At 46.2% G+C, this 25,116-nt stretch overlaps 1 protein-coding gene across 9 annotated transcripts in view; it reads right to left on the bottom strand.

Annotated features, from left to right (window-relative positions):
• CELF2 (CUGBP Elav-like family member 2) overlaps positions 1 to 25,116 on the bottom strand; it is a 309,038-nt gene that overhangs the window by 84,495 nt on the left and 199,427 nt on the right. For all 9 annotated transcript variants that reach the window (XM_068987614.1, XM_068987615.1, XM_068987616.1 and 6 more), the window contains one exon: positions 15,026 to 15,108. In XM_068987614.1, the coding sequence (XP_068843715.1) occupies positions 15,026 to 15,108 (83 nt within the window). The remainder of the gene's footprint in view (positions 1 to 15,025; positions 15,109 to 25,116) is intronic.

The raw sequence follows: 25,116 nt of genomic DNA, 5'->3' as shown, positions 1-25,116 counted from the left end.
TGAAGGCATTTCAAGTCCACGAAGGATGAAGCAGCAAGGATTCTAGAAGTTCCTGCAGGGTGGGGCTGGGCTGACGAGTATTACTGATTAACTCTTGGTGGCAGAAAATCACTCTTCTTGCTTCAGAATAAAACTGGGCTGAAAACAGCACCCACTCCACCCATCCCCTGGCAGTCTGGGACCCGTGAACTCTGCATCAGTCTCATCTATCTCATCTGTGGGTCTTTTGAGGGATGAAGGAGTGGAAAAATACAAGTGTCCAGAAACAAGGATGCTGGAGAAGGAAGGGCCCCTTCCAGGCCCAGTGGAGCTGCCTCCTTCTTCACCTGTCCTGGATGGTCAGGTCACCCCGACGCACTGTTAAAGAGTGCCCACAAGGGCACCAGGAAAGGTGTCCGTGTCTCTGCCTTCTCCAGGACTCAGATGAGTGGAGAGACAGACTGAGCGGTGGCAAGAGGCACGTAAGCACACACATTCAGAGCAGCTTAAAGGGAACTGTGATGGATTCCCAGGACAGCAGCACTGATGAGGCCTACTTCTACCAGTGCATAAGCATCAAACTTCACACACTAGGTATTCACATCATCCAGGGATCCAGTTCAAATGCAGGTCTGGGGTGGGGCCAGAGGACATTTCTAACATGTCCCCAGATGATGGCCACGCCACTGGTCCACAGACCACAGCTTGAGTAGCAAGGCTATGCTGTGCCCGCGGGAGGACAACCAGCAGGTAAGGCGCTCGCAGGCATCAGGATGGACAGCAGAAGAAGCAACCTGCTCACCACCACCACCCGCCTCTGGGGGTTGATGGCGATCCTCCCAGCTGCCGTTCTCAAATCTGCCGAAACATGGGGCTCCCTGGGAGGACTTTAAAAACACTGAAGCTAAGCTCCCACCCTGAGAAATTCTTAGCTAATTTGCTCGAGGTATGGCCTGGGTATGTGCAGTTTCAAAAATTCCCCGGGTGAGACTGGTTATCAGTCAGGGTTACTAATCACTGCCCCAGCTGTGGATGCAAATGGACTTCATGACTAAGGACTTTCCTTTTTCTCCTTCCATTCTTCATAAGCTCATCTCATTCGTCTGTCATTTTAGGTAAGTGGCCAGGAAGAGTATCGTCATTATCTCTCTGGGTCTTGCTTGGAGAATGGAAATGAGAAAAGGAATCGCCATATTCGCTTGCCTCACATCACAGAGTGTAATCCAGGGACAGACTGGTAATCTTGGCTCTGAATTTCTGATTCCTTAAAATGATGTTTTGGCATCATTGCAAAGAGAAGTTTTAGGGACCTGAGGAAAAAACAGCAGGTGTAGAACTGAGAGGCATTGAGTTGTCCCACCTGCGCTGCCAGGTGGCTGTGTGACCTTCCGCACATCACCTAACGTCTCTGGGTTTCCGTTTCCTCAACCATAACGTGGGGACATCGGACGGTGCTGTTTCTAAGTACACTTATGATCAGATCTGGCCTTTTCCCTCTGCATGCCCTGTGTTCCTCTGCTGACCCAGAGAACAACACTGAAATAAGCAGAAACCTGCTGAGATTAACCATGATTTCCTGTCTGTGACTCTGACTTTTCTTTTCCTTACTGATGAGTTAGTTTTTGTCAATGACCTCCAGGGGTTTATCTGGACAACTTTGACTTAGGAGTGATTTCAGTAACTCAGAAGTGATTCGAGTGAGGAAGATTCTTTGATAAATGACTCACTGGTACCTGTGAGTTTCTTTTTCTTTTTTTTTTTAGGGGTTGTGATTATAGTTAGTGCCTCCATGAGCAGAAGAAATGTAAGTGAGAACTCACTTAGTTTCGGGCTAATGCTCTTCTTTTTCTTTAAATGATATCCTATAAATATTAGGCTATCATAAAGCAGGTACTACAAATGGATGAAGGTGACAAGAAGTTAGCCTGAAATTAGCTCATAGCTGTCTCTCCCATCCAACTTGTATCTAGTACAGGAGGGAAATTATTAGCCGTAGAGGTCAGTAAGCATTCACTATCAGTATGATTTTTATTAACTGAACATTGATTATCTAAGTTCTGAAAGTCAGTGAAAAATATCAGGTTTACTGAATTAAAACTTGCTAGAAACCTAATCCTCCCAGGGTTCCACCACTATGGGTCTGACATCACACCCAGGATGCAGGATGGAATGAGGGGATACCAACGGATTTTCTCTTTCCTAATCCACACGACTTGTTGACAGTTCATCTATGGTACCCTGGACCCCATACAACACTTAATGCAAAATATCTGGCACAGTTTTCTGGTATATACTTAAATATATGCTCTCCTGGAGAAACGACGATACAGTCTCCACGTGGGAAGGGCATGATGCGCGGAACTGAATATCCCAGAACATACTCCATGGACCTTCCAGGGAAGGAGGCGAGTTTTCCAGGGAGCCTGCTCTTTGCTCTCTCGTGGCCCTTCCTGGCCCTAAGGAAGGCAGGGGTCAGAGAGCACAGGACTTTGGGTCTCATAACCTTACACGCCCAGGGTCACATGTTTCCATGACCAGGACAGCGGCAGAGGTGACACGTGTCTAAGCCTGCACGATAATCCACTTACCCCCCCTTCTTAGCCACAGAGAAATCACAGCGTGATGGCTGGACAGGATTTCTCACACCCCCCGCCCTCGTATCTTCATTGATCCTCCAGCCTTTGATCCGAACTCGAAGGGGGAGGACAGAGCCCAATGATGGAGGGGCGGGGGTGGGGCCCAGACGGCAGGACAGCTGAGCTCCTGAATCCAGGGCAAAGCAGCTGCTGGCCTGGCCCCCCTGCCCTTGCCGTGCTGTAGCCACAAAGACAGCACTGTTGGTGTGGCTGCTTAGGGAGGCTGTACCACCCGCCCGTAGTGGCTGCTGCAGATTTAAGTGCCCTCATTTGGGGGGAGTCTGGTCCCTCGTTTTCAGAAGCAGAGGATGCAGATGCCTAGATGGTTTTGCAGACCTCACCCCCCAGACCCTGGTTCCTCACCCACAAAGTAAGAGGGTGGGTGGGCCTGATTATTCTGTAAAGGCCCCCAGGTCTTGTCGAGGCCACAGGGTGGGTGAGGGTGGCGGGCCTGGAGCTTTTCTGAGATTCCCCCCTGCTGGCCCACAGCTTTGGATGGCACGTGATAGGGTTTATGCTTCATCTTCGGAGATGAGTCCTGTCCCTATCTGCCCTCGCCCCTTGGACAAAGAGCCCAGAGATGGAAGAGGACAGGGAGGCCAGCTGGACAGAGACAGGACATTAGAATGCAGATTGTGGAGCTGGGGCTGAGAGCCTGGGGTTGCAGATAAAGAAAAGAACCCTAATAACCTGAATGTTAATGAGCCGACGTTGGTGAAGCTACGCTCCTCTGAAGAGAGGTGCTGCATTTATAATCATGTCTGCAAAGCAGATCCTCTTACAGTAAGGACCGCCTCTGATATGTGGCTCCATCTCAGTGAACCTGGTGTCAGTCACCTTGGACCCAAGTGACCAGGAAATCCTGCCTCTCACACCTGCTATTTGTGGGGACCTCAGTCGGGGCCGGAGAGTGTGGTTTCACGTCTTGGGCAGGGTGAGAGGCTGAGGCCTCATGCCCCAACTCATGGGGTGTCAGGACTGATCCTCGGGGAAGGGGTGCTTGGCTGGCTGTGGGGAGGGCAGTCCTGGGTCCAGGAGCCCCACGCAGCACCATGAGAAGGGGTGATGGGAGTGCTGAGGCTTCAAACTGGCTTTAGGATGGCTGTGCAGGGAGCCAGGGTGGTTATCGGGAGCTGTCAGTGAAGCCAGGGATGGGCTGGGGACACATTTCCTGCTGCAGGAATGGGGGTGCCCAAAGGGGCGTAGGACCTGTAAGCCTCTGTGAGCCTGTAGAGTGGGGTGCAAACTTGACAGGTGCCAGAGGTGCTCACCTGAACCTGACCGTCTGTCCACTCCCCATTATGGGTTGTGCCACCCTGGACAAGTCGCTCCCTTTCTCTGAGGTTCAGCTTCTTTACCAGCAAAGGGGCTGGGTGACACCTGCCTCGTGCAGCAGCTGTGACAATGCCAAGTGCTACATCCCAGAAGCCTCCGTTCATGGGGGGCCTGACACCTGGGCCACCGACAGTCGTTACTACGTAGTGATTTTCACCGTCGTGCTGCACTGGCCTCTTGAGTCTGACTCCCTAGCCCCTCCAAGGAGGCAGGCATCAGACCAAAATCTCCCATCAGGAGGCCAGGCTATCAGGGAGGCTGAGGGACTGTGACTTTAATTCTGGTTCCAACACTCCTGTGCCAGGGGAGGGCAGAGAAGTTAATTTAATCTTCCAGAGCCTCTGCGTCCTCTGCACAACAAGGTGAATACTATCACTTCATCCCGAAATGTTTTTTGGATGGGCAGCAAATAAACAATATCAGAAAGCCATCTACAAACACAGGCAGCTCACTATGGATGTGGACTGGCGCCAGACACCAACGACAAAGGAAACCCACCTCCATCCTGGAGCCTCGTTAGGTTAGACACCCTCGTCAGACCAAGACCGGAAGCGGGGAAATGGATCGACCTGCTGGCGTTCATCGCCTTCTCTTTCCTTTCTCTGTTCCCCGGCAGAAGAATCGTGAGCGCTAAGCCCCCGCCAGTCCTCAACCCAGGGGAGCAAACGGGCTGGGAACCTCAGAGGGGAGCATCACACGCTGGATGGCCCGCTGCGTCTCTCTCTGCCGTCACCACCGCACACCCGCAGCAAGTCACTCAGGGACGTTTACCTTCCTCCTACCTATGGACCCATGTTCCTATCTAGACAGGTTTTCGTAATTTCAACGGGACACTAGTGCGATCAACGAACAGGCGCCTGAGAAGGGCTCTAAGGATCACTGCAGTCTGACCGCTTCACCCTTCGACGAATAAAGGAGGGACTCATGAGTGCTTCTGGAGTACTCGAGGGGAGGGGGTGGCACTGCAGACATGAACTTTAACCTGCCACCGCCTGATGGCAGGCGAGGAGGTCAGGAACAGCAAAGGAGACAGAAGGGAACACCGGTCACAGCGCCCCCACCCCGCCCCGAGCGTCCCACAGCCGCCCTTTCTCCTTTCGTCTCCGTGACTCGTGGGTGGTGAGAGCAGGAATGATCTGGTCCTGACATACTGCTTTGTTATTGAAACAACTTCACTAGCCCATGTCATAAGATGCTTCCTGAGCTCCTGTGCACTGTGCACCAGGAGCAGAGGACACGTGAGGTCCCCCACCGGCCCCAGGCGCTGGTCTCCTTCCCCTGCTCCCAAGCAGACTGGCTCCAGCCGGCAGTGGAGTGCCGAGGCTTCCTCTCCCGGCCTCCCTGGCCCCAGCTCAGCTGCTCTCTGTTTCTTGGTGGCTAGAGAAGACCTCAGGGCTCCTAGACAGTGCTCCTCACAGCTCCCCATGTCATATACTCCGTTTGGTGGCCCAGAGTTGGAGGGTCTGAACTGGCCATCCCACCTCCCCCAGACATCTCCTGAGTTGGGCTCAGCCCACCCGTGAAAGAGTAGAGGTCTGCCCAGCTTAACAGCCCTGTTTCAGGTGATGCATTCTCGCACAGACCACTCACTCTAAAGACGGAATCTGGACTCTTTCCCAACAATTAAAAATTTCCCCTTTCATCTGACTGCCATAATCCCTTCCTCCACAGTTCCATCCAGACCTTTAGTCAAATTCATGGGTTTCCCCCCCATCTTCTCTTGAATGAAATCTTATCAGCCTTGTTGGAACGGAGATTTGTGTAACTGAACCAAATACAGTCAAGTCTCTGACACACGGGGGGCTTCCTGGCGGCTCAGTGGTAAAGAATCTGCCTGCAATTCAGCAGATGTGGGTTTGACCCTTGGGTCGAGGAAGATGTCCTAAAGAAGGAAACGGCAACCCACTCCAGTATTCTTGCCTGGGAAATCCCATGCGCAGAGGAGCCACGGCAGGCTACCGTCCATGGGACTGCAAGAGAGTCAGGCACGACTGAGTGACCGAACAACCACCCGCACGCAAACCTCCACGGTGCAAACTTTCAAAGATCCAAATGTGCGCTGACACGTTCAATCGCAGGAGTGAGTTTACAGGTCTGGGGTACACTGCCTCACGCGAGCATCCTCTACAAGTGGCTGTGCTTTAGTGTGCTTTACTGTGAAGTACTGCATAGAGCACAGCAGCATAGCATCTTTATTTCAAGCCCAGGATGTCTGGAAGCAAGTGCAAAAGCAGTAGCGTACAGTCAACTGTGTTAGTCGGGTATCTAGGCTAACTTTCTTGGACTTACCTACAAATCGGACTTATGCAAGCGCTCCTGAAATGGAATGTGCTCTTGGAACAGAACTCGTTCGTACGTAGGAGCCTTGCTGTATTCCCAAGTGATAAACTCTGAAATCTAACTATGACTTCATTTTGCCATCCATTCCCTTCAGACACCAACATTTCTCAGACAATGCCATAGGTGACAGTGCAGATGTGGCCGAACATCTGTGCTAGGTTACCGGCATGCACACTTGGGTAAGCCATTTCCTTCTCCAGAGGATCTTCCCAGACCAGGGGTCAAACCTGTGTCTCCTGCATTGGCAGCTGGGTTCTTTACCACTGAGCCACGCGGGAAGTTGCTAAGCTCTCAGAACAGTCCTATTAATTAGGTCGGTGTTTGAGACTGTGTTGTTTGCAAAACAAAGCTGGAAGGCCTCCCACTGAGTTCTGTTACCAAAAAAGTGGTGTAGCTGTTTCCTGTTTTAACCCAGGCCTTCGCACCTCAGCCATTCTCAACTTGCCACCACTAAGGATCCCTCATGAATCACCTCCCACAGGCTTCCTTGCTTTAAGCAGGCCATATTCTTAAAAAAAAAAAAAAAAACAAACACACACACACACAGAAAAAACCTGGTTTTTCGTTTAAGGTAATTTAACCCAAACACCAGGAAATGCCCAAAGTTACTGAATGGATTGTTGGCCTGTCCAAAGCAGAAGCGCCCACTATACAGGGAGCTTGTAAAACCTTACGGTGGGTAAATGGACAGTTTCCAACAGCCTAAAAAAAATTTTTCTTTTATTGGAGAATAGTTGGTTTAAAATGTTGTTTTAGTTTTTACTGTACAGTAAAGTGAATTAGTTATACATATACATCTATCCACTATCCCGTTTTTATTAAAGATTCTTATTCCATGTGGGTCATTACTGAGTATTGAGAAGAGTTCCCTGTGATATACAGTAGATCCTTATTAGTTATCTATTTTATATACACCAACGGACTTTTGTCTGTTAGTTGCCTAGTTGCATCTAACTCTTTGCGACCCCATGGACTTTAGCCCACCAGGCTCCTCTGTCCATGGAATTCTCCAGGCCAGAATACTGGAGTGCGTTGTCATTCCCTTCTCCAGGGAACCTTCCTGACCCAGGGTCTCCTGCATTGCAGGCAGATTCCTTATCATCTGAGCCACCATGGAAGCCGAACAGCTTTTTATAAAGTATTAAAACATACTTTCCCAGATCCCCTGGGATTGGCCTGAAGCCTGTGAAGGACCAGACCAAGGATTTCTTCCTCCCTCCAACTTTCTTGGGTCTCAGCCAATGAGTTGGTCAGCAATCCTGCCACCCAGGCTGAGATCCCTTTGGGGCTGGTTCTATACCCTGCACCTGTCTTCATACTGGCTTGGCTCCAGAGGTGCAGGTGGTGGGGTGGGGGGGTTTCTGCACCCACCCCTCCCAGGAGCTCCTCCGCAGCCACACGGTGGTGCTCTCCACCACAGGCCTTTTAAAGTGATTTTATTGATATCAAAGACTTCCCTGGTGGCTCAACCAGTAAAAGAATCCACCTGCAATGCAACAGACACAAGACACAGGTTTGATCCCTGAGTTGGGAAGATCCCTGGAGGAAGGAAATGGCTACCCACTCCAGTATTCTTGCCTTGGAAATCTCATGGACAGAGGAGCCTGGCAGGCTACAGTCCCTAGTAAGAAAGCACAGACACAGTAGGGAAAACAGCCGCTCAGGGCTAGAAAGACCAAATATCTCGGCTCTGACTAAATTCTGCAAAGGCGAAGTTTGAAGAATCTACACCCAACGGGTGTCCTGACATTGTCTCCAGCAAATACATTTTATCTGTTGGGTTGCTCCCCCCAAAAACTTCACACCTACAGAAACTGTCAAGTAGAAATAATGTCTTATAAGTCCATTTCTTCAGGGGCTCAGAAAGCTTTACATACATTCTCTCATTCAGCACCTACTCTTCTCTTATGGAGGTGGAAGGCAGGGATTATCATCATTAAATGGCAGTTGTCAAGTGCCGTTGTACTTGTGCTGTGAATCAGCTATGATCCTAAGCGGAAACGAAACCCAACCAAACAACAAACGTGAAGAATTACACAGCTCATGAAGTCTAAGCAAAGAAAAGTGACCACCAGGTAAGGAACAATACGTGGGCAGGCCAAACAGAAAATGAGATTTTCTATTTCTTCCTGCGTTTGACTGAACTGATAACCACATATGGATGTGTGTGAATGTTTTTCCTGTAGGAGGACACAGATATACATAAATATATAGATCTCTATATGTGAACCAAACTATCATTATATAAACAGTTCAATTCAGTCACTCAGTCGTGTCAGACTCTTTGCGACTCCATGGACTGCAGCATGCCAGTCTTTCCTGTCCATCACCAATTCCCGGAGCTTGTTCAAACTCATGTCCATCAAGTTGGTGACATCATGCAACCATCTCATCCTCTGTTGTCCCCTCTTCCTCCTGCCCTCAGTCTTTCCCAGAATCAGGGTCTTTTCAAATGAGTCACTTCTTCACATCAGGTGGCCAAAGTTTTGGAGTTTCAGCTTCAGCATCAGTCCTTCCAATGAATATTCAGGACTGATTTCCTTTAGGATGGACTAGTTGGATCTCCTTGTAGTCCAAGGAACTCTCAAGAGTATTTTCCAACACCACGGTTCAAAAGCATCAATTCTTTCTTTATAGTCTAACTCTCACATCCATACATGACTACTGGAAAAACCATAGCCTTGACTAGACGGACCTTTGTTGACAAAGTAATGTCTCTGCTCTTTAATATGCTGTCTAGGTTGGTCATAGCTTTTCTTCCAAGGAGAAAGGGTCTTTTAATTTCATGGCTGCAGCCACCTTCTGCAGTGATTCTGGAGCTCCCCATAATAAAGTTTCTGTTTCCATTGTTTCCCCATCTATTTGCCATGAAGTGATGGGACCAGATGCCATGATCTTAGTTTTCTGAATGTTGAGTTTTAAGCCAACTTTTTCACTCTCCTCTTTCACTTTCATCAAGAGGCTTTTTAGTTCTTCTTTGCTTTCTGCCATAAGGGTGGTGTCATCTGCATATCTGAGGTTATTGCTATTTCTCCTGGCAATCTTGATTCTAGCTTGTGTTTCACCCAGCCCAGCATTTCTCATGATGTACTCTGCATATAAGTTAAATAAGCAGGGTGACAATATACAGCCTTGACATACTTCTTTCCCGATTTGGAACTAGTCTGTTCTATGTCCATTTGCTTCTTGACCTGCATATAGATTTCTCAGGAGGCAGGTCAGGTGGTCTGGTATTCCCATCTCTTTAATGCAGAGATATACATAATACATAAATATATAGCTCTCTCTATATGAAACAAGCTATCATTATATACACGTGGAATCACAAATCGGCATGCAGTTTGCATTTTGGAGTGTTTGGGCAAAATCATTTTTTTGAATAAAACTCAACTCCTCTACAGGTATTTTTCTTTAACTCATTTGGGCATTAAATATCCAAGAGCAATTTATTAAACACTAACTATACATAGGCACATTGGCTAGCTTTGTTTCTTAAAGATTTAGTTATAAACATCACAGTAGCTACTATAGGTGTCTGGAACCTAGAATGGCGCCTGACCAACCATAAAAATTCAGTAAATATTTGTTGGATGAAGGTATGAATATTTTGTGTGTTCTCCATGGCACAGGAGTTTGAGGACTCAAACCTGTTCATAGTGATCTTTTGCCCCCTTTTTTTTTTTCCTCTCTAACAATTTTCAATAAAAGGCGCCTGAGGGGAAAAAAAAATACTTTGAGCACAACCTCGTCAGGCTTTGATTCAAATGGGATGGTTTAGGGGGAAATTTCCATGATGGGAAGAGATAGAGTTTGAGATATTTTTATGACAGAGATAACGATGATGATGATGATAAAATAATCACCACGGCTCTGAGAACAAAGACATTAAGTACATATCAATAATCAGAAGAGGCGGTGCAGAGTGAGTGAGCCCCTGGAAAAGCATCACAGTGGGCAAAGTGAATTCGCTCTCAGTGCCAGTCACTGCTGCTCTGCTGCAAGAAACGAAGCCCCAGCACGCCTCTCTAAGAGGACACTGGGGGACAATTCTATGGAGGGCTGTGTTCCAGGCCACCGGGGAGGGCTGCCCGCCCACACAGGGCCAGCCGGGAAGGGGGGCATTCACGCCATGCAGGCGAGCACATGTGGCCCAAGAGGGCATTTCATTTACAGCTTCCTCCTGGTGGATCAAGCCCATTGGTTTTTATCTCTCAGATCTACGTGTCATTTCCGTCTGCCAGGGCTAACATGCAGCGCTCTAAACAAATGTGCTGTTAGGGCAGTAACGCCTTAATATAAACTGCATTTAATAAAACTGGTAGGGACTCTTAGAAAGGAGGGAGGCAGGTTTGGAGAAAGTGGCTGGAAGAAATTTGCAATTAATATTCCAATGTCTCCTTGCCGTTCAAATTTAAGAGCTTTTTCAAAACTGTATTCGTCTCTGTTATTACATCCTTAATTAAATTAATTTATATGGTGAATGCTCTAACGATGCTGCTGGAGATTTTCAATCAAAAAGCCTTATTGCAAGAGACAATGTGTGTGAAGACCTTGAAAAAAGAGTGGCGCTAGGCCTGGAGCAGGGGGATATTTGGCTGTGACACCCGATTATTGAAGGGGTCGTGGCAGTTTTCCTGGGCCTCCACTGAGGTCGTTACTTTATTTTTTAATTAAGCTAAATTAGGTCAGGGAAAACAAAATGAATCTCAAGAGTTGCCCTCACAGGGTTTTTCTCTCTGGCAAGCACCATGGCAGACGATGACATTTCTATTGAGTAATTCTACCAGTGAGGTTGTGCCTGCCCGAAACCCTGAACAAAGACAGTACCTCTCAGCCTGATCGGCTGTATCATCAAAGGAGAGGGAATCAGGACTTGTCCAAGGACACAAGTGGCTCAGCTATGGAAAAGGTCAGGCTCAGAAGTTAGTACCAGGGCCAGTGACTCATCCAGTCCTTTCTGCACAGACATGGTCACAGACCCACTAGGGGTTTCCAAGGCATGTGCGTGGTGTAACTGTAGAGCTTTGCTGCCTGGCACACCAGCATCTGCACAGACATGGTCACAGACCCACTAGGGGTTTCCAGGGCATGTGCATGGTGTAACTGTAGAGCTCGGCTGCCTGGCACACCAGCAGCACCCGATACTCATGAGTGGGTGTTAACCTAATGTGCCTGTGTGCTCAGTCATGTCTGACTCTTTGCGACCCCATGGACTGTAGCCCGCCAGGCTCCTCTGTCCATGGGATTCTCCAGGCAAGAATACTGGAGTGGGTTGCCACTTCCTCCTCCAGGGGATCTTCCCGACCTGGGGATTGAACCCGCGTCTCCTGTGTCTCCTGCGTTGCGGGTGGATTCTTTACCTGCTGAGCCATCAGGGAAGCTCTAACCTAATGAAATGTTAGTAATAAATCATGCCTGTGCCTAAGATTTGATCTCTTCCTTAAGTGTCAAACCACCATCTCTAGAGCAGAGTGTCATCAAACCAGGAGAAGGACCTCCCAACCCTCTGAAGCTCATTTCTTGCTCCCTATGTAGAGCTGCTGAATTTGCTCCCTTATCTTCTAAGAGTGTATTTCTAGGATTTACTTTGGGCATTTCAGAGGATGTAAGACCCAGTGTCTTTCTCAGTCACACAGTAAGAGACAGGCTTAAGAGATGTGTCCTTGATGACTTTGTGCTGCTAAGTGATGCCCTGATGCTTCACCCTACACCCCACCAAGGAAAGGGTCTCTATAATCCACACATTACACAGGAGGAAGAGTGCATAAAAGAATGTTCACTTGCATAAAAGAACGGCCCATCAGCTTTCCTTTCTTTTCCATAGGAACCAAGTTCTTTGTTTCTCTCAAGAATGAAAATTCCTTGACATCACCAAGTTTGGCTGCATGATGAAAAGTTCCATATGACAAAACACATCAACTGCAAGAGAAAATTAAACAGGAAAGAAAAAAAAAAAAAAAAGGCAAACCAAACACCCAGCACTATTTGATCTTGCTTTAAATGGAAAGTTTTGGACACTTTAGGAAAAAAAAAAGGCAGCAAGTGCCTTTTTAATGGATTTTATCCACAGGAGAAATGATTACAACCAGAAAAGCTTTAAAGTGTCAGCTGGTGATGCATTTTTCTTTATCCTTTTTATTTTTATTCAGAAAGAAACTGAAGGCATATGGCAAAGTGCATCATTAATTTCTTATTAATTTCATAATAGGAAGGCAACCAGTTAAAATAGTAGTGCTACAACTTTAAATTACTGAACTTGCTTGGTATTTAATGAGAGATTTAGCACAGCAGGGATTCTATTAAATTAAGTTGTGCCTTCACATCACAGTGGGAAAACAGGTGTATATTGGTTTAGAATTATGGAAATGTTGACTAATTCCAAGGCTTGTAATCAAACAGCAAGGCACCCTGTAATATTTTTTCCCCGAGAATATGCATTAATCTTTTATGTCTGGTCCCATTTCTTCCCGTCCACCAAAGCTCCCAGCTGATAGGAAACCACTTTCATGTTCTTGCTGGAGCTGTTAAGGGTGATGCTGATCAGATAAAGCAATACATAAATGCAAGATGCGGGACTCTGCTCCCATTCACCTAATTTGAAATGGCAGATGTAGCAACACTGTGTGTGCTGTGAAGCCTCGGAGCTTACAAATCAGACCTGACTTCTCAGAATTTTCACTTAACCTGCCTCAAGTAATTGGGCAGAGGAAATTGAACCGGATGAAAAGAAAGCTGGAAACAATCCACAAACCGTCTTTTCCAACCCCAGAATTCTTGCTCTTAATAAGGGGTTTCCACAATCAGCAGCCCTGACTTCTGCATGCAGAAAATTTTAGAGCAAAAAAGAGACGTGAGTAACTGTTGTTTTTTTTTTTTTTTTTAAATACAGAAGATGCTATTTGTTTGCTGAGAAAGGGGTCAGAGTGAAATGTCCGACGTCCCAAACAGAAGCAAGCTCATCAGTCATTTGTATGAGTTTCAACACAGCCCATTCATTAACTCTGGGTTTTGAGGAGCATCTTCACGCATGAAAATGGCATGTTAGGAGTTGTGCTCCTTCCAGTGGAGGGGATGAACTCAAATGAACCAAGCTTCACATTAATTTAAAATAGGATGAGATTTGGCACCGACAGACCCTAAATGCTATAATAATTCATCATCTCAAGTAATTTGTTTAAACACATAGAAGGGATTTTGCACACTAATTACTGTAAAGTATTTCATTCTAAAAGAAGGAATACCAAGTGGTCTCTGGGTTGGATTAGGAGCCTGGGAAATAAAAATTATTATTTTTTCTGCCATAGACAGTAAATATTTACCTTGGTTGCTTCATTCAATAATGTAACCTAACACTGCAACCTCCCAGAACTTACACTGGAAAAATTCCATTTATACAGGGAATGAAGCAGAAATAATACTAAAAAAATCATCAGGCAAAGCACTTAGACCCAGTAAAATCTTCCCTACTAAAAAAGTACCTAAGACGTTTCAGAGAGAAGTAGTTAAATTAAGCTAGGAGGGAGAATTCTGGTATTACACTTGCTTTTCTGAATCTCAGTCTGTCTGATTTGCTCACACAAAAAGGGGAAAACCAAAGCAGCGTGGTTTGAGACCACAGTTCGTAATTTACTACTTTTTTGTTATTACCAAGTTAATGTTTTGAAAACCTTTTACTGAGTATCTTGCCACTAAAATATATGATTTTCAATGGAGCTAAGGAGAAGTAAGCAAATGCTATCTTCTCTGGGGGTGACAGGGTATCAAATGACTTGTGTACATAGGTTTGCATGACAGATAAATGATAAGACATTACAATTATACCCTGAAAACATTAGGGACATCATGTTATTTTTCTTTTACTCTTATCAAACCAGGTTTCAATAAAATCATTAACACAGCACTGCTTACCAGAGGTTCTTCATTATCAGCAACACACATCATTCTGCCATTAAATAAACTCATCCCTGATATCTGAATCAACGGGGAAAATATCCTAACTAGCACAGAGAAATTTACACCAGCATGCACTAGATAAAACGGTCACAAATCCCCAGAACTCATGTATTCGGATGCAGCAGCTACAGCCAACATTAGTTCATTTCTAGTGAATGGTACCAAACGTCCAGTATGACTGGGAAGGAAATGCAAACAAAAAATTGTAAGCTTCGTATTTTCTGTTCTCTATCGACATGAAGCCACAAACTGGGCATTAAAACATTGACTTTGTTAACCACCACTGACTGTTTAGAAGCCATTAGGAGGTTGAATATTATGGCTGTGCAGAGTACATTTTGTCCTTTCAAAAGAAAAATCTAAGGACTAAATTTGAAAAGAGGCTCCTGGTGAGTAAAAGCTTTTCCTTTTCCATTTGCTCCTCTGGTGTATTGCATGCGTGTGTGCGTGCATTCTTTTTTTCCCCTTTACAATCGCTGCCCACCCAATCCTCTGTAGCAGCCACTGCGACCCAGTGGGGTCATTCTGATTTTCTGGCCAGGGGACACACTCTCTGAGAGGTCTTTCTGTCAGCATTAATGCCAGCGCTTCTTGAGGGGCTGGCTAGCTGCTCTGGCTGCTGCAAGGGGGACCGAGGGCCAGGTCTTGGGGGGGTAGTCAGCACACCCTCCTCAAAAGCCCAAAGTCATTTTTGGCACTAAGAGCCCATCACTAGAACCTTCAGTTGAAAGGACCATTTTCAAGCAATAAAGTGATTTTGGTACAAAAGTAAACCGACTCACCCCAGGTAAAGTTTTAATATTGTGCAGTGCATTCTGGGCCTCAAGTGCAGCTTTTCTTGTATAAAATGTTACGAAACAACAACCTACAGAGAGAAATGAAAAGGTTTTAGAAATTTCTGTGAATGCTTTGCTCAGATATAATGGAGACTGGGGCGAACGAGTCAACTACTTAAAAGGATGCACAATTTAAAAATAAGGTGCACGGCAACAGTAGTAACAACAGCTCAAGCATTTACCCAGCGCCTTTCATCCTAAATCATATTTATTAGCTTTTCCCCACGTTGGGGAATCAATTCATAACTGCGCACCAACTACCGGGAACCCGGGTCTTCAGGAACGGGGGTGGGAGGCCGTGGGCGAGTTGTCAATGGGACTTGTGGCACAGTCACAGCATCAAGTGAAGTGTTTAATCACAACCACAAGAGCAGACACTTATATTAACTATAATTGTCTTAGAGGCTATCTCTAGAACATCACCCTTTTAAAACACTTTTTCGACTCCGAGGCTTAGACAACCGGATAACAAGCTGCCTAGGAGCTGAGAACAAGCCCTCTTCTTTCCAATTTCCATCATAGCACATAATGCGAAGTTCCACACACAAAACATGCAATATTTGTTTGCTGAAATTAAAGACTCTGTTTTAGCTAGTTGAGAAAGTGAGCTATACGTGGTGGGCAGATGCTGAAACAGATGTTTGCACTGTCTGTGCTGAGAATGAAACATGGCCATGGGATGTCAACCACTAACCTCTTGATTCCTCATTTCTAAGAGGTGATGGGAGTCCAGGCTGAAGGTTCCTCCAAGGGAGACCAGCCGATACTCTTCTCCAAACCACCTCCCTCCACCAAAGAAAATGGTCTTGAAACCTCTCATTCCTTCTGTATTCTAAAGCAAGACTCACCCTTCTTCAGCCTGTGCCTAAAGATACTGGTTAACATGGTTAAACCAGATGAAGACACTGGTTAATAATCTGTTAATTAACAAAGCATTTCTTAGCACAACCAACTGTAGATAAAAGGGATTAAAAACTTTAGAAATTAAAAGAAAAAGATGCTCCCTCTGACCTGCCTGTCTTGGATGAGCTGGGTGGAGAAAAAGAGGCAGAGAGACGCAGTCACACTCAATTAGCTCTGATTCTTACCCTCATCCTTAGAGAGATGGGGAGAGCCTTGAGAGGTCCTCAAATGCCAAGTACAGCAAGTGGCTGGAGAGAAATTCACGGCACTAAGGCATCAACTTTGGCTCTATTTAGGGGAATGATGTAAGACCACGGACAGAAAAAAGTGGCACATTTGGAGAGCAGGAAGTTGGCATCACAAACCATCAAAGGTTCCAAATCATACATTAGCATCTACTTTTCAGAACAAAAAACTCATTGGAAGGAGTAGGAGAAGACAAAGTACTATACCACCCCTACAGCATTCTGAAATACATGTAAGATGCTTCCTCCTTATTTGGGAAAAAGAACAAAACTTGGAACCTTGTCATATACTATTTCACTGGAGTCTACTGAGATTAAATATGCAAATCCTTCACCTTCTGGATAAAGGAGAGTATGCTCCTAGCTTTTTGGCATTTAAAAACCTCCATGTCTCCAAGGATGGGAGACTCTTCACGTGTTTAATTTGCATGATGGGAGGTATATGAGAATTATGAAGGGTCTTTAAAGAATCACAGATGGACAGAGTGGACCTTTACATGTGAGCTTGCCACTTCAGCTGTTTGACTTCTTAGACCAGAGTGTATTTGGCCATGCTGCCTGGTGGTAGATTATTTTTCCTAAACTGATCAAATTAATGTGCGATTTTCAGCTCCACTCGCATAACCTAAGCCCAGAAAAGCTATAGGAACTGCTTTAAATCAAGGAATGATTTTAAACAGCAAAGTCCAGTTCCAGCTTCTGGTATCCACTGTAATCACTTTAAGAGGAGGAAAAATACCGATTATCTTCTATTAGACTTGATACAGACAGAAAAACATGGAGAAAAAAATCGTAAAGGAAAAGAACACAAAAAAAGAATGTATAACAATTGCTATGCAGTACAGTAAAAATTAACACAACATTGTAAATCAACTGTATTTCAATAAAATCGAAAAGAAAAACAGAAGAAGACATTATCTCTGTCTTCTAAAAGCTTCTAACAACCAGACTCTCAGGAAGTTCTCCTTTTTCTCTTCTGGGCTTCTGGGCTTGGCTTCTGGGTAAGCAAGCAATGGGGATGCTCTGAACTTTGACTTCAAAACCGAAGCCTCAGAAAGGGGCAGAATCCGACGCTTTCAAGCAGGTAGATTTTAGGGGTATGACACTTAAGAGAGAGAAGCTTTCAGATGCAGTAGAAGGCACAGAGCAGTTTGCTTGCCTGGAAAGAAGGCAATTAAGGAAGGATTTCCTAAGCAGAAGGAAAACAAATGCTAGTCCGGCCAAGTTCAGAGACAAGAAGAAAAGCTGGGGTCAACCTAAAAGAACAGTGGAATGACAGGGGAACCTGTCATGGTGACTGACATGCATGGTAGGACAAAAGCAAAGAGGAACAAATGATGCAAACTGAGGCAGACTTGTTATGGGGCCACCCTGCACCCAGTGCGGTGGTCTCAGGAGTGGAGTGGTCCCCACTCCCGCCTTAAACACCCAAACAAAATTCCAACCACTTTCCATGGCCTGGGAGTCCACGAGGAAGGTGTGGTTCGTCTGCTACTGAAGCAATAAAACGCTACCCTTGAGGAAGGTAATAGTTAACTGTTCCTAGCTATTTACACCTTAGTATGAATTTGGCAACTCCAAGTGTTTCCATCTTGAACAAGGTTCTTGGTGAACAGACAGTGGTTTCTGTGTTTGTTTTGCTTTGAGAAAGTTTGAAGCTGATCTCTGAGCAGCATGGGATGGGGTGAGGAGGGGCAAGAAAGCAGAGAAGAATCTAAGGAGTGAAGGAAAGGTATTTCAAATCTCTAACTCTCTCCACTTTCATGCAGGGTCCACTCTGCCTGTGCAGCTGGGAGGGTGACCTCAGGGATCTGCCCTTGACAGACCTCTCTGGGAACTGTGCATACCTCTTAACTCTTCTCCTGGGTTGGCCAACAAGTCGGTTTGGGTTTTTCCGTAACATCTCACGGAAAAACCCAAATGAACTTTTTGGTCAACTCAATACTTTAGTCCCATTGAAACAAAGACTCTGGAAGAACATGCCCCCCAAAGCTCTAGTTCTAGCTGTAACACAAAGAAGAGTATCCTGGACACCACTGCTGACTCGCCTCCCCTTCACTGCTCACTGACTCCCAATCCGACAGCGCGTCCCTGGGTACCTCGCACTTAGGACCTTTGAAAAGAGGCAGCCTATCCCCATGTGGGCATGGCCCCCGTGGCTTGGCGACTTAGAGCTTGGGCTGAATTTCTGCCCCAAAGTGCAGCCTCAGCTGGATGCCCTCAGGCAATGAACAGCTTGCAGCAGTGTGGGGGCTCTGGGGGAAATCTCACTCCAAGACTCTTCTTTAGGTTTCCTACGTTCAGTTCCTGGACGCCTTGGTGGAAAACACCTTACTTCCTCTATACCTGAGCTACTTGTGCTGCATCCCCTCGAAATCAACGCACAAAAACCAGGCTGCCCACCACTAGTTCCTCCCTGAGAAAAGAACCCTACCTGGATATATAGCCAAAAGGTTTCATTCAGAATAAATTTAACAGTCAAAACTATTCCTTCCCTTTCTTGGGCGAAAAAACGTCTTGCACTTCACTCCGCATGCATACTAATTGATTTAATAAAAATAGCGTTTGATTAAGTTATCAGAAAAATCTGCAGTAGAAATAGAGAACTCCCAATTTCAACATTCATCTCTGAGGCAGCCATTTGTGGTTTTCCCCCGATGGGACTTGAGTCTGGATGTTTCCAGAATAAGAATGTGTTTCAGAGACTCTTGCTTCTCTGAGTCCTCTCCCAGCTAAACAACCAGACTTTTTAAGCAACCGGTCCACTTGATACGCTCATTAAAATCTTAAGATTCATTGGCCTGAGGAAATCATTTCAACACACGAAGGGAAAAGTATCGTTAGTATCTGCCCTAAGGTGGTGGTGATCACCATGGCAAAAGGTCGGGGAGAGACTCCAGGTCCTAGAAAACTCATGGTGACATGTAAGAATTAAAGATTTTAAAATTAAAACAAACAAACAAACAAACAAACAAAACTCATGGTGATGTAACAGGGTGGGCAGTTTCTTTCCTGCCTACCCCACCTGGATGGACAGCTGTTAAGGCAGCCACGTGGCTTGTGGACTTCCCCGTGCCAGCTGTAACTCAGGTGTGAAGTTCAATGGATTTGTCTGCAGGTCAGCTGTAACACCAGATGGCCCTGCAGTCTGATTCTGGGACAGATCTTTCTCCTTTACCAGGTTCTGCTTCCAACATCCTTGAAGGTGGGTGGTTAAACACCGACCACAGTTCTGGGTGCCCTTTAGCGGTAAGCGGCTGCGCTGTGTGCCCGAGGGGACCACCCTTCTGGCGTCAGCATCACTCCTGGCACCTGCTTTCTCTGCTGTCCATGAGTGCAGAGCAAGGCTTGCTCTACATCACAGAGGGGAAGTGACCTGCCAGGGAATTCCAAGGATGGGCAGAGGCAGAGGCTTCAGCCAGGCTCAGCCCTCCTGTTTCTGCTCTGGGCTCCACACATTTCTTTTCTCTGCCTGTCTGACAGAGTCTCGTAAGCACTCACACTTTATGATTCTTGCCACCTTTATCCTCTGGCTCCAGAGTTTCTGCCGGTGGCAGCAGCCGGCTTAGAAAAGATAAACCTGCTGTCCCATGCCCAGGTGATTTTAAGGCATCCCACTTTCCAAGAGTTTCAACAATTCATTGCCTTAATAAGAGCTCTGGATTCTGGAGTGAAAAACTAAAAAATCCATCTTTTGCATGTCTATTCATTGGCCCCACCCCTTACTCCTCACTGAAAGTGAAAGTTGCTCGGTCATGTCTGATTCTTTGCGACCCCATAGACTATAACTCCATGGAATTCTCCAGGCCAGAATACTGGAGTGGCTTGCCTTTCCCTTCTCCAGGGGATCTTCCCAACCCAAGGATCGAACCCAGGTCTCCCACATTGCAGGCGAATTCTTTACCAGATACGCCACAAGGAAAGCCCTTACTCCTCACTAGGGTGCTTTAAATTCACAGGTGAAATGGGTTTGGGGGTAAAACCTGAGAGGTGACCCAGAACCAAGTATTAGTGTCTCAGGTTTGTACAGAGTCCACCGGTGACGACTCCTCACTGACCCCCCAAGTGCCGCTGGGTCTGTACATATAGCTGGGGGTGGCACATGAGCGCTTACTGGCCATTACTGTCTCCCGTGAATTCATTTTGCAGCTTAACTGTGAATACCTGGCTAACCCCTCAGATGGCCACGTAAGCCAGATCCATTTGGATGGCAAAGAAGGTCTAGACAGAAAGGTCCTGGGGTGCAGAGCACCCACGGGGAAGGTGACCGGTGTGAGGCCTTGCCGTGGGCATCTCTGGATGATCAGGAGGCGGCCAGGGGGTGCTGGGCCCGGAGAGAATGAGTCGGGGTGGGGTGGGAGCTTTAGAGGGCCCCAACTCCCAGCAGTCGGCAAGTTCAGCAATGTGGCTACGCATACTCAGCTTGTCATCAGTATTATAATGCTGAGGTATGATTAGACCATCTCGCACCAGAAGTTGAGAATGGTAATTCCCAGAGACGCCATGAGCCACCTACTCCAGATAGGGATGTTGGTGTCTGACTGCCTGCCTCTCCTCACAATTTCTGCTGCCATTAAAGGTTCCCTCAGATATTCTGCCAGCTTCACTGCTGAATAACCAGAGACACGGTGATGAGGTTTTTGCTGTTTTCAAAGATAAAGCCTCAGATGAGATGGGCCAATGCTATCTACACACAGACACACGTGCGTGCGCGCGTGCGCACACACACACAGCAGTCGTGTATTTAAAGCCATCAGGAAGATGCTCGACTTTACTGAAAGATTTTAATTTTAAATGACCAAGTAAACTTATCCTCAAAGAAACCATCTGGATTATCACCAATCTTTTCAAACCACAGCTGTTTCTTTTGGAAAGCTTAACTTGGAGACTTGGTAAAAACATGCTCAAGGGAAAAAAAAAATGCACCGCTTATGTAGAGATAATCAGTCTATATCACGGCCTGTCCAGGGTCAAACAGCACCGAATTCACATTCTTCGGTGTGAAGGGCTGTGTAGACACTGCCTGAGAGAATGATCCTGAGATTGGATTTTAAAATTAGTTCTGCCCTGAAGAAAACTGACCCCACACTTGTTAAGGAAACTTTCTCTGAGGCTACCAAACTGGGGAGGAAGGAAACAGAGGTCTGATGCTCTGAAGACACCATTTTACTAAAAGGCAGTTTTCTTCAAGTCTTTAGCTCTAAAATATGGACAAGGTAGTTTTTTGTTCTGTGTGTTTGTTTTTGAAGCATCCAGGTATAGAGATGGGAAGTCAGTGACTTGGATGGCTTGCAATTATTCAAAGAGTCACTTGTCAGCTGTAGGGTAGAAATTTCAGATCACACGCCAACAATTTAGACTCTCAGCAACATAGGAAGCTGGTCATTCCCCACGATTCTCCTCAAGCCACCAGCCTGGATGGACGATAAATTCTCTTTGAAAGGCTGCTCCCATAAACCTGAGAAAGGGCCTCTTAGGAACATTCCACGCCTGACTGATAATTCTTTAGTAATATCTTAATATGGGAAATCATGGGACGTTTTCTGAAATACAAACAACAGCTTGAGGATGGACGTTGAGAAGGTGTGGCAAGCTGGCAAAATAATAAGTGTGGAGCTTCTGGTCTTGTGCACCTGGACATCTGACCCTCCAAGTCAACTCCACCCCCAGGGTAAAAGAGGGGTCGCCCACATCCTCAAGGTCATTCCACATCTCAGTCCAGAAATTTCCATCACTGTCCAAACCCACACAAATAAACACTTGACAACGACCACAGAAAGATCATGCGCAGACTGAACCTTGTACTTATTTATTAAAAAAAAAAAAAAGAAAAAGAAAGGGAATAGTCCTGGCGGACAGATTCAGCTCAAGCTACATTTGAATTCAAGACAGCAACAGAGTCATCATGTAGTGAATTGAAAATTCCCTTCAAGTCTGCCTTTGAATTCTAACGGGCCAACAGATCAAGAGACCGAGGCCCTGCAAGGCTAAATTAGTGAACCCTCTATGGTGTTTTTTTTCTTTCTGTGAATGAAGCTCTCTTTTGTCTACACATTTGCAAGCCAAGCAGGCGCCTCCTTCACACAACTGAATTGCTACTGGGATCTTGGCTTCTCGGAGAGTTAGTTGCCAGTTTAAGTCAGAAGAGGACAGGCTCCTCCTCCTCCCGTCATTGGCTTTCTCCCTCCATCTCAGCCACTATGTAGAGAATTTCATGCCTCTTTCAAAGTCCAACGGTCCAAAGGTTTTCGGACTGCGTGGGGCATCCTGTGCTCTAAACGAAGCTCTCGTCCGGTGAGACTGTCAACCATGGGCCAAGACGCTTTCAGTTTCTACAAAGCAGTTAAAGGCTCAAAAACCCCATCAAAAATCCCCTGAATTAAAATTGTAAAGTTAACGTAGCTTTGACCTTAAAAAAGCAGTTTTCCAGTGGTGTAGCAGGTGGCCCTCAGCGTCATGGGGAAAAGGACAATAACGAAACCCTGTTCTTCCAGCTGGTCCCCCGGGAAGTGTAGATGGCGTGCTTTTACTAACTTAGGGCCCCCACGGCCCTTGGTCTTTATTCTTTTTACTTTGTCCTCCAAATGTGCTTGATTTACGTGCAACATGGGTATGCGACGGAGGTCACAGCGGCACTTAAGATTCAGTCCTCTGGAGCCCTCCTCCACTGCTGGTGGAGACGTGAGCTGGTGTAGCCAGCACGGAAAACAGCATGGAGGTTCCTTAGAAAATGAAGCCTGGAGCTGTCATATGGTCCATCTATCTCACTTCTGAGCATGTGTCTAGAAAACACTGGAAACTCTAATTCAGAAAGATACATGCACTCCAATGTTTACAGCAGCACCGGTTACAACAGCTGAGCCACGTAACCTGTGTCCATCAAAGACGAATGAATGAATGAAGATGTGGTATGCACACACAACAGAATACCACTCGGCCGTAAGAAAGAATGGAACGCGGCCACGTGCAGCAGCGTGGGTGGCCCCAGAGATGATCACACTGAGGGGAGTGAAGTCAGACAGAGGCAAATGTCACATGACACCATTTGTACGTGAAACCTAAAAAATAACGGAGATGAATTTATTTACAAAAACAGAAAGAGACTCACAGACAGAGAAAACAAACTGATGGTTACCCAAGGGGAAAGGTGTAGGGCAGATAAAAATTAGGAGTACAGGACTAACAGATACACACCAATACATAAACACACACACACGCACACACAATAGATGAACAGGATCTGCTGTACAGTACAGGGAACTATACCCAATATCTTGCATTAATAACTCATAATGGAAAAGAATCTGAAAAGGAGTCTGTGAACTCTGTCCGTCTGTCTATCTACTGTCCGTCCATCCATCATCCACCACGTGATACATACATCTATATATGCATCTATCTATCTGGATCACTTTGCTGTATACCTGAAACTAACAAAGTACTGTAAAAAATCAACTCCAGCTCAATAACAAAACTACAACATTCATTCCGCTGGCTGGTAGACACATTTCTGTACTCCAGAGTATGATTTCCTCAAGGTGGCCCATCTGAACTGCTGCACCAAACTGGTTGTGATAACATCAACTGAGATACAAAGGAAAGGAACTGTAAAGAGCAGCAAAGCTGAAATTCCTTTTGGGAAGCACCTGCAAGAAGATGAAAGAGTTTTGTATCCCTTTTTTTTTTTTTTTTGCTTTAAACGCAAAAGTAAGAAAAATAAAATTAGAGGAAGTCAATGCATCACCTTTCTGTCTGATTCCACAGAATCACAGAATCCTACAATGATTAAGAGTTAACTAGAGTCACCCAACTCTCCAGCTCCCTTCCCTCTCAGGTGAGCCGACTGCCCACAATCACGCAAGAGGCTCAGAGCAAAGGCTAAGTCATCCGCATCATTGGTGGTTGACAACAGCCTTCACAGTCAATGCCATCACAGGAGCGCCCTCCACCAAGCAGTCCTGGTAGCTTCCGATTTCCTCGGAAAGATTCCAGAACCACTTTAACCTTCTCCCATGCCACCGAAAATGTCTTTTTATACCTGAAATCTCTCCTGTTTTAAACCAGTGGTCTCCTAGGACAAGCCACTGTCTCCCTATCTAAAAGTGAGACTCCAGAACAAGAATCACAGCTCCCCAATTACAAATGCCACATCCTGTAGAAGTCAACTTGTAATGAAACTGTGATAGGCACCCTGATGTAAAAAGTAATGCCATCTGGCCACCACCTAGGGAGCAGAGATGGAGCCATCGTTCTGCTTTCAGTACTTGAATTATGTGGACACCGCTGTCTGGCTCACCAACTGCAATCCCAGGGAATCCCCTGGGAATTTCTGACAAAGGAAGAGCCGAGCCTATGACTTGTGGCTCCCTCGGGCAGGGATCTGATGTTCCCTCCAAGAACCCTGGCTCCTGTCCCCAGCAGGAGGACTCTGAGACAGTACATCAGTGCCAACTTTTCAACCAAGGAGAAACTGTTGATCTCACCAGGCTCCATGCAACCCGCATGCTGAGAGTCTGTTCCTGGCGTCTGGGACCACACTCAGCTAACTGGCCTCAAGATCAAGGCCACTACCAGCCTCCCTCGGCTGGGGCGCTTTTCTTGGAGGAACCATCTCCTGATTTCCCCATGGCTCTGTTAAGTCAGGCAGGCTTTCTAAATCTTCTGCCAGGAAAATGGAGGGTTTTTGTTTTATCTAGATTAAATCTACCACATTTTTAAGCCTCTTGGGAAAGCAAGGAGGGATGTGCCTGGCTCTGCACACACTGCAACCGTTCCTCACCAGTTATGATGTAAATCCCAACGACTGCAGGACACAGGGAAAAGACACCAAGGGCAAAACCGGGACCTGCTGTTTCCTCCTTCCCCAGGCCTCTGAAATAAGCCACTAAG

Source organism: Capricornis sumatraensis, chromosome 15 (assembly GCF_032405125.1).
Source record: "Capricornis sumatraensis isolate serow.1 chromosome 15, serow.2, whole genome shotgun sequence".
In the NCBI taxonomy this organism is placed as follows: Eukaryota; Metazoa; Chordata; class Mammalia; order Artiodactyla; family Bovidae; genus Capricornis; species Capricornis sumatraensis.
Note: the sequence above shows the minus strand (reverse complement) of the source record. Positions and strands in the feature narration are given on the sequence as shown.